General features: G+C 38.3%; 1 protein-coding gene and 1 pseudogene across 1 annotated transcript; both read left to right on the forward strand.

The window, feature by feature from the left end:
• The first annotated feature begins 2,010 nt into the window (after positions 1-2,010).
• Positions 2,011-2,859, forward strand: LOC109568908 (olfactory receptor 52Z1P-like). The gene has a single exon (XM_019974271.2). It carries the CDS (start codon positions 2,011-2,013, stop codon positions 2,857-2,859), a length of 849 nt encoding a protein of 282 aa, XP_019829830.2.
• Positions 2,860-6,846: 3,987 nt separating this feature from the next.
• On the forward strand, positions 6,847-7,890 carry LOC139187221 (olfactory receptor 51A4-like; annotated as a pseudogene).
• Positions 7,891-10,640: the final 2,750 nt, after the last annotated feature.

Consider the following 10,640-nt stretch of genomic DNA (forward strand, 5'->3'; position numbering starts at 1 on the left):
GGGCTCTGGCATAGATATGTGCCAGACACACTTCAAAATTAACCTTTACTCTCACTCTCTGAAATATATAAATCTATTTTAAAAGAAATTTCAAGCAGTTAATTTTGGCTATATGTTAAATGGTGGAATAATTGGTTTATTAAATTAAAAAGTAGATCCACAGACATAAGAATCTCAATTTTATTCCAGCATTTTTAAAAAATCACATATCAGTTAAGAAAAGGCCTAATGGGGATGACTATTTGAGTATTTTATCTTCTAAGTTGTAACTCAAGAAACAGGGGTCTGAACATTCTAATCAGTCAGTCACAAAGTTGCTCAGTCATGTCCGACTCTTTGTGACCCCATGGATTGTAGCCGGCTAGGCTCTTCTGTCCTTGGGATTCTCCACGCAATGGAGTGGGTAGCCATTCCCTTCTCCAGGGGATCTTCCCAACCCAGGGATTGAACCGAGGTCTCCCACATTGCAGGTGGATTCTTTACCATCTGAGTCACCAGGGAAGTCCAATAGTTTAAATTGGAACATTCCAGTAGTATAAAGCAATAGGTCAGAATATGCAACACTTAATAAACAATAAACATAGTAAAGCATACTGTTCATTAATTAATATACTGAATTGCAGTAGAATCAAGGAGTGAAGAGGAATCTGTTTCTAAAGCTCACATGCCTTCTCGGAAAATAAGAAATTTAACTAACTTTGATTTGAGAATAGGGACTAGGGAAGAGTGTAATCCGCTTATTTTATACATGTGTCTATAACTGTACTTGCAGCTATAGGTTTATGTGTATACACACACAAACACACACACATACTGTGTCTCCCAGCCTGCCTTTTGACTCAGCATCTTCCTTGTTTCTATCGACCCTCCTTTGGAACTAAAGAAAATTTTGATCAATCAATAAATAAGTCAATAAACAAATCAAATAAATTTGATCAATAAACAAATAAGTCCTTCTCTTTTTCTGAAGAACTGTGGACTCTTGCTTTATAATGTGAAATCATTGTGGTTTGCTGCTGTGGTGATATTTAGAAATACAAAATATATAGTCTAATTTTCAAACAGTGATAGAAGTGAGATAGAATATATTTTTTTCCTTTACCAAATGCTAGGCAAGTCCATCTAAGAAGCCAACTCAGTCTGGCATTGTACATAGTTTGAGTTTTCAATGTGCATCCTGCAATTTTAAGAAATGCATTGGAGGATCAGGATCACTCTGATTCACTTGTGTATCCTCAGTGCCTGGCATAGGGCTTAGCATCAAGCTGGTGGTTCATTAATGTTGAAGAGGGCATATACCTTGAAACCTATTTTGTCAAACTCTAGTTCCTTCCCTCCTCCATAAGCTGTATACTTCAATTTAACATCTGTCTATTTTACTCAGAGACATGATCAGTGAATATTTTGATAACATGTTTTTGTAACTAGTTTTATTTTGATAGATTGTGTTAGATGGTGTTTTAGTTCAAAGCTTTCAAATTCACTTTGGCTGATTTTAAATCCAGTGGGACCTAGAGCAAGAGTCTAAAAGCTTTGGAAATTTTTTTTTTTCCATCTTATAGGGATAACAACAGCCATGTTATGGATTATCATAAAGGTATTTTCAACAGGTTAAGGTGAAAACTTAATAAGTTAATATATGTAAAGTATTATGACACATATTACACTTTTACTAAATATTAACTGATATCTTTTTCAAGATACAAGATTCAGTTATTCCATGGAGGGAATCAAGAGTGCAATTTTAGGCTAGTTAATCTATCTTGCTGTCCTTTCATAATAACAGATGAGAAAAGAAATCTGATCAGACATCACAGGGACTAAAGTGGTGCACATGAACCTGAGCTCAGCCCTATGGTCTTTCCCTGAAGGTCCTGGGTCTGGAATAAGCAGTCACAGATGGCTCCTTCCTCTTACAATTACACCAGTCCTCAGGATATGTGGTACTTCCTAATTGGAATCCCAGGACTAGAAGATGTGCACACCTGGATCTCCATCCCCATCTGTGTTATGTACATTGTTGCTCTTGTAGGTAACCTCTTCTTGATCTTCCTAACTGTGACCGAGAAGCGTCTCCATGAGCCCATGTATCTCTTCCTTTCCATGTTGGCTTTAGCAGATGTCCTGCTCGCCACGTCCACAGCCCCCAAGATGCTGGCCATCTTCTGGTTCCACTCCACGAATATATCCTTTGGTAGCTGTGTATCCCAGATGTTCTTCATACATTTCATCTTTGTGGCAGAATCTGCTATTCTCCTGGCCATGGCATTTGACCGCTATGTGGCCATCTGTTATCCACTGAGATACACTGCGATCTTAACCTCCTCAGCCATTGGGAAGATTGGCATAGCAGCTGTGGTCAGGAGCTTTATTGTATGTTTTCCATTCGTCTTTCTGGTACATCGACTTTTATACTGTGGGAGAAACATCATTCCCCATTCCTACTGTGAGCACATGGGCATTGCCAGATTGGCTTGTGACAATATCAATATCAACGTCATTTATGGCTTGACTGTGGCCCTGCTGTCTACAGGACTGGATATAATGCTCATCATTATGTCCTACACAATGATCCTTTGCACAGTGTTTCAGATACCTTCCTGGACTGCGAGATTTAAGGCCCTTAGCACATGTGGTTCCCACATCTGTGTCATACTTATGTTCTATGCTCCAGCATTCTTTTCATTTACTGCCCATCGCTTTGGGGGTAAAACCATTCCTCATCACATCCATATCTTAGTAGCAAACCTCTACGTGGTGGTGCCCCCAATGCTCAACCCCATTATCTATGGAGTAAGGACCAAACAGATTCAGGACCAAGTGATTTTATTTTTCTCCCCCATCAGCATATGTCGTTAAAAAAAAAAAAAAGGCTAAATATTGGTTATTTCTGAATAAAACACTCACTGCCTAAAAGTCTGTTTCAGTGAGGAATGGGAATAAATGAAATTCACGAAAACATTAAAATACACCAAAAACTGTTAGGATCTGCCCCAAAATGCCAATGCCAGTGCATTTTTCCTAAAGTTCTTAAAGAGTTTAAAAAACAATATTTTAAATTAATGTCATTTTCAATTCTCCAAGCTAAACATTCTATTATCATGTCTTTTAACTTATTCTTAAGGACACATAAAGATAACAGTGAACAAGAGAAACATATTTTAGGACTCAACCCAGACGGGCTTTTCCTGTATAGATCGGGGGAGTAGGAGTGGTGAGAGGCTGTACACTTTTTATAAACATTCCGCTGAAATTCTGATAAAATAAATTCAGCGGAAATACAAAACATTCCTGCTAAAGTCAGCAAATACTTGGATGAATAGCATGAAGCCACCATATTATAGTTATTTTTGTCTGTACCCACTTCTTAAGCTAAAACATGAGTTCTGAAATCAGATAATTTCTAATTCACTAATATCCTATAAAGTCCACTATAAAAAATAGGTACATGGTATATTTTGAGTCAATTTTTCTACATATTGGGGATTTTAGGCCCAAATCATCAATGAAGATTTCATGGAGGGACTAGAAGATTGGAAAGGTTTATACCCAGGACAAAACAAACAAACAAACAAACAAACAAACAAAAAAAAACAAAGGCAATTAAAGATCAGAATATTTACCCAGAATCTTGTATAAAAAAGGCTTTAAACACACCAAATGTAGTTATCTATAAATTGTGTCTGAGTGAGTGAGTGAAGTCACTCAGTTGTGTCTGACTCTTTGTGACCCTGTAGACTGTAGTCTACCAGGCTTCTCTGTCCATGGGATTCTCCAGGCAAGAATACTGGAGTGGGTTACCATTTCCTTCTCTAGGGGATCTTCCCAACCCAGGGATCGAACCCAGGTCTCCCACATTGGAGGCAGACACTTGTGTCTAGATTTCACCTAATTCTTTCTTTTTTATTAAACATTTTTATAGTCTCTGCTTTTTCAAGACCTAATATCCTGTCATGAGAATATGAAATTTGACATTACTTGGGGCTTAGCTTGTGGCTCACACAGTAAAGAATCTGCCTGCAATGCAGGATACCTGGGTTCCTTCCCTGGATAGGGAAGATCCCCTGGAGAAGGGAATGGCTACTCACTCCAGTATTCTTGCCTGGAGAAGCCCATGGACAGAGGAGCCTGGTAGGCTACAGTCCATGGGGTCAAAAAGAGTCAGAGAGGACTAACCAACTAACACTTTCACACTTTTTTCAGTTTTACACTTAAATAACTAAATAAAAGCTTTGAGGCATTCTTTTGAATATTTGCAAAATTTCCAGTTGTTTTTCCTCTTTTTCTGTAACACACCTATATATAGTAGTCAACATAAGAAATGAAAGGATGTTTCCTTGACCTTTGAAGTCCTAAATTATGATTTGACATATATTATATTTGTTTTAATTTCAGCAAGGGAGTATATTTTAGGGATGATATTTTAGTATCTTTCTTATTGGTTTGATAATTAAATAAATACATCATATAAGGGATTTAGCATTTAATTTTTAATTTGGAGCATGATAATAACTGTTATGAATATAGACACTAAAAACTCAAGTCACCAAACTGAATCTAGCCCTACTGCCAATAATCTATAGAAAAATGACTTCACAGAAAATGACATTAAATAAAATCTTGACAAGAGTTGCAACAAAGACACTTCTGGTTCAGTGGAAAGCTCTTCAAGGAATGAAGGGCAGGAAGAGAATAAACAGATTCCAGCATGATGACAAAATATTTGTTTAAGTGGCATAAATCTTAAAACACAAGGTTTCTTACTTGATTACAGCAGTGGAGAAATAAGAAAATGCCAATTTCACATCTAGAATGTATGAAATATGATAAGAATTAAGAAAAAACACTTGAATAAATATTTCAATGTTAAAGAAACTTTCAGCTTGAGGGTTTGGGTGTTTGTAGATGCTAGAAAAGAATTAGGATATTGTTGTCTGTGCTTCTCTCCTAAATTCATCTCTGAACTGTTGTCTTGGAATGTTTGAAGGGGTCTTTGCTCATTGTGTATTGTTCATTATTAGGTTAATAATTCTCTTGGAAATGATCTATAAATTCAATGTAATGTAAGCCCAATTAAGTACATATTGAAATACATATTTGATGTTTCTAAGAATAGTCATCTTGGCTAATTGCTCCTGGAAGAGTCCTGACTCATCTTGCCTCCCCTGCCAATCAATTAAGCACATATAAGGAGAGGTAGCAACTATACCCACGGAGAAGACAAAGGGAGACCACTCCAGTACTCTTGCCTGGAAAAATCCTATGGACGGAGGAGCCTGATGGGCTGCAGTCCAAGGGGTCACACAGAGTCAGACACGTCTGAAGTGACTTAGCAGCAGCAGCAGCAAATATATCCACAGCCCAGTGGGAAGGAAACAGCAGGAGAGGGATGCATGGATTGATGTGCCTGCTCTCAGTTCCACTTGATATGTGGGACCAGCTGTAGTTAAGCCCAATGTTGTGCTGGTTCTGGTTTGTACCAGTTTGAGGAAGCTGGTTACAAACATATCACATATTGGCTCTGCGTTCAGTGGTACCATGTTTGTTGCTTGAAATTGCTCAGCATGGGAGTATTCAAAGAAGTTGGCAATGGGTACAGGTCAAGGCATTTTTATTCAGAGAAGTGATTGGTAAACATTTACCATCATTCAAGTGGTTATACTTTACAAAAAGTGCTAGCTCAATAGGAGAGGAAGACTTCATCCTCACTCACCACACCCATCCTTGAGCCAATCCTGAAATCTATCTTTGACCGCTATCTTAATACACAAGGCTCTGTTACAAGTGAGAAGAATTTTAGTGTGTATAAACTTGTTCCTAGATAAAGAACCCTGGTCCTGAGCCCTAGTACCACCATCATACTCAGCTTGTGATATCCTGATAGCTTTGGTGATATTCTCAACTTGGATCCCAGATTTCAACAAGAGACACTGACCCTCCTGCAAAATACAGAGAAGCGCTCCCTGTTGTCCATGGATAGCAGGTGGAGAAGGAATGAAATGGTAAATTTAAAAAAAGACATTGCAAAATATTAAGAACTGGAAGAAACTGTCCCTCTTTTCTAATATATTAAATTGTTTTTATTTCATGTGTTGAATATTTGAAAACTGAAAGTGTTAGTCACTCAGTTGTGTCTAATTCTTTGTGACCCCATGGACTGTCCATGGAATTCTCCAGGCAAGAATTTGGGGTGGGTAACCGTTCGCTTCTCCAGGGGATCTTCTTGACCCAGGTATCAAACCCAGGTCTCCTGTATCGCAGGCAGATTCTTTATCATCTGAATCATTTAGTATGTTCCAAATAATCCAAATATAATAGTAAACAGCATATATTATGTTGTATTATTATTATTACAGTGTTTATATCACAATGTTGGATCTCAGATAACTTAAGTGACTTTCCCAAGGCCATAAGTCTATTAAAAGAACTGTGAATTATCTTTATTATTTTCTTGCATTAATTTTGCTACTAATTCAATCTTGCTCAAACTACAGAAACCTAACAGATCCATCAGTTATCAATTTCCACATGAAGCTGTCATCTCTATGCTTACTATCATTGCCTTTCACCGCTATAAATAATCCTGCTTGATATTTCTATTAATGCACAGATTTCTATTAAACAAAGAAGTGTTTAGCTTGTAGTTCATGTAGGGCCACTCTTCCACACATCTAGTCAGATTTATCTTCCATATACTGTGGTTTGCATATGCTCTTGTTTTAGAAATAAGCTTTCCATCTCTTTTGTAAGAAAATACCCTCAGTATGACTGTCAGGAGCTCAGGATTTGATGTATAATAACTAACAACTTATTTTCCAGTGTCCATGTGCTTCTCAGTATCCTTGGATGAAGTCCCATCATGACATTGACAATAGTTCCATTGAGTTCACACCTGCAACATTCACTCTTGTTGGATCCCAGGGCTTGAAGCAGAGCACATCTGGATATCTATACCATTCTGCCTGATGTACACTATCATTTTCCTAGGAAATGGCATCATTCTTCACATCGTCCGGTTTGATCCTGCTTTGCACCAACCTGTGTACTTCTTTCTGGCCATGTTGGCCTTTGTGGAACTTGGTGTCTCTGTTTCCCTGCCCACTGTGTTGGGCATTTTCCTTTTTGGCATTAATAATATAAGTTTTGGTGGTTGTCTGCTACAGATATTTTCCATGCATTCTTTTACCCTCATGGAATCAGGCGTCCTACTGGCCATGTCTGTAGACCACTTTGTGGCCATATACAGCCTGCTGCGATATACCATCGTTCTGACAATTCTCCACATCAGCAGGATGGGTGTCACCATTGCCTTTCACGGTGCTCGTGTTCCCACTGCTTCTTCTCCTGAAGCATCTGCTCTTCTGCAGCCACAATACCCTCACACACTCTTACTGCCTCCACTCAGATCTGATCAAGTTGCCCTGTGGAGATACCCACCCCAATAGCATCTTGGGTCTCTTTGTCATTTCCTTTACATTTGAGCTAGACTCATTGCTGATAGTGATTTCTTGCATGCTGATTCTTCATACAGTACTGGGTATTGCTTCTGGGGTGGGACAGTGGAGGGCTCTGAACACCTGTGTGTCACACACCTCAGCTGTGCTTGTGTACTATGTGCCCATAATCATTCTTTCCCTGATACATCGCTTTGGGCACCATTTACCTCTCTTCTTCCAGACCGTCATGGCCAGTGTCTACCTTTTCTTCCCACCTGTGGCCAACCGCATTGTTTATAGCATCAAAACCAAGGAAGTTCTCATGAGCATTGTTCGACACTGTCTAAAAAGAGGGGTGTGGTATCTCAGAGGATACTCTGAAAACACAGGAACTTGGATCAGAGCTATTGCCTGGATATTAGACTTTCAAATGGGAAAATTATACAGTTTATGATTTCTTGTGAGTGAACTATAAACTTTAGTAGATGAAGAGACATAGCTCAACTTCCTCCTGATAATAGATATATACCATTACTCTGAAGTATACTACAGAAGGACGTATGGCATCTGGGTATGTCTTTTTTTTTTCCTGTGAGGACATCATTTTACTGTTGAATCCTTGAATATTTTATTCATTTGTTTTTCTCCCTGGAAATAGGTAGATAAGTACTAGGAGTTTTGTTTGTTTGTTTCCCGGTACATGTAATTTAGTTACATGTTTTGTGAGTGAAAAGAATCAAGACACAAGAGTATGAATTGTATTATTTCATTTATATAAAGCTTTAGAATAAGTATAACTAACTTAATGTAAAGAAAATCAGAACAGTGGTTACTTCTGATGGATGTAGAGGTGAGAAAATGACTGGGGAAACATATGATGAAATCTCTGGGAAGATATACATGATCTATGTTATGTTTATATAAGTTACATGCATGTACCCATTTGTCAAAATGGTATAGCTAAACTAAGCCTTGTGCACTTTAGTGTATGTCAAAATTACTTGTAAACCTCTAGACAATAATGATAAAAAGATAATAACAATAAATAATTGGGTTGCACAGTGGGTGAAATTATGGAAAGGTATGAGAATGGTATATTGTTAATATAACAATGAAAACTTGTTGAAGCTGGTTGATGGGTAGATGAAAGTTCATTATAATAGTCTGTTTACTCTCTATGTTTGCAATTTTTATAATTTTTTTTAAATATACTAATGGAGGATTCCTATCAAGATGGTGGAGTGGGAGAAAATAAAATTCACCTCTCTCCCACAAAGAAATCAAAAATATATCTACATGTGGAGCAATTCTTGCTGAAAATTAACTGCAGACTGGTAGAAAGACTCTTGTAGCTATTGAGGCTTTAAGAAAAATTGCATGGAAACATGGAAGTGGGTAATAAGAGAGGACACATGAAATGAAGTCAGGACCTGTGCCACTGTAAGGGACATGGAGGGGAATTAAGTGGGCAGAAGCCCTTCCTGGGGAGTGAGTGGTTTGAGTCATATATTGGGCACTGCCAATTGCAGCCCTGAAGTCTGACACCAGGAGAAAGACAAGTCTCTTTGGCTGGCTGGAGGGCTGGTGGGACTAACAGGATGGCTGTGGGAAGCCTGGACTCTGCTCTTGAGGAGCAAGTGCACCCATGCTTGCTTACTCCTGAAGCATGGCAGAGAGAGTGGATTTGTTCACCTGAATTATGTAGTAGTAGGGTGTGTGTCCTCAGCCACCTCTGACTCTTCGCCACTCCATGGGCTGCAGGCCGCCAGGCTCCCCAGTCCATGGAGTCTTCCAGGCCAGAATACTGGAGTGGGTTGCCATTTCCTTCTCCAATTTAGTAGTAGACTGGCTCCTTATCAACAGGAAGGTACATAGAGAAGAAACAAGCTGATGCAGTCCCCTCAGGCAGGGCCTGTATGACTCAGCTTTTATATTTTTCCCTCTAGATGATTTTGACTTTCCACAAACTACAGTGAGTACCCACATATATAATTCAGTCTTGAATGATAACCAGTCAGTTAAGAGGGGTTACTGTCTTAGAACAAAGTGAAGTCGCTCAGTCGTGTCCGACTCTTTGCGACCCCATGGACTGTAGCCTACAATGCTCCTCCATCCATGGGATTATCCAGGCAAGAGTACTGGAGTGGGTTGCCATTTCCTTCTCCAGAGGATCTTCCCAACCCAGGGATCGAACCTGGGTCTCCTGCATTGTAGCCAGATGCTTTACCATCTGAGCCACGAGGGAAGTCCTTATAACAAAAGTTAAGTGTAAAAGGTGACATGTGGCATCATTTATATATGTATATTTTCTGCTTTTGTATACTTTACTCAATGTATTTTTTCCCATTTTTCAAATATCTGTCTTTAAAAGTACTCAATTCAGTGAAATCATAAAAATGGAATAGGATATTTTTAATAGCTTAGTCCTTAAATTTTCAATGTAGTTGAAACAACATTCCACAGTAGTAAATACTGGTAATCCCCATGATAATCCCATAAATTAGATACTATTATTAATCTCATTATACAAATCAAGAATCTAAGAGAATTTACGTAAATTTTTCAAAGCCACACAGTGAAAAATTGTTCTTGCCAAAACAAGTCTGCAATTTTGTGTTAAACAGTTGAATCAGACTTAAGTCCAAAATCTAATTTTTTCACTATTAATATCTATGGAATGTTGCTAGTGACTTGACCTGTTTGAATTTAGTTTTTTTTCGTTTGTAAACAGAATATAAAACAGTTTAGCTTTGATGGCTTAAAGATTACATGATTCGTATAAAGCAGTAAGCATAGTTTCTGGTAGAATTTGCTCAAAAAGTACTTAAAATTTATTGTAGTCATTACTTTCCCACCAAATCTGATAAAAGTCTGTGAATCACACAGCCAAAATTCACAATGCCTATATATTCTGATTTTTAGGTTCAGTAATATCACAATGCTGCTGCTGCTGCTGCTAAGTTGCTTCAGTTGTGTCCGACTCTGTGCGACCCCATAGACAGCAGCCCACCAGGCTCCCCCGCCCCTGGGATTTGCCAGGCAAGAACACTGGAGTCGGTTGCCATTTCCTTCTAGAAGTCATAAATTTGAAAAAAGCTCCATACAGTATACTATACTATGTGATTTACATAGATTAAGATAATTTAATCTATAGAAAAAGATATGAAGCCACTGCTAGTTTTTCTTACATGGTGCAGCTACAAA

This window comes from Bos indicus, chromosome 15 (assembly GCF_029378745.1).
Source record: "Bos indicus isolate NIAB-ARS_2022 breed Sahiwal x Tharparkar chromosome 15, NIAB-ARS_B.indTharparkar_mat_pri_1.0, whole genome shotgun sequence".
Lineage (NCBI taxonomy): Eukaryota > Metazoa > Chordata > Mammalia > Artiodactyla > Bovidae > Bos > Bos indicus.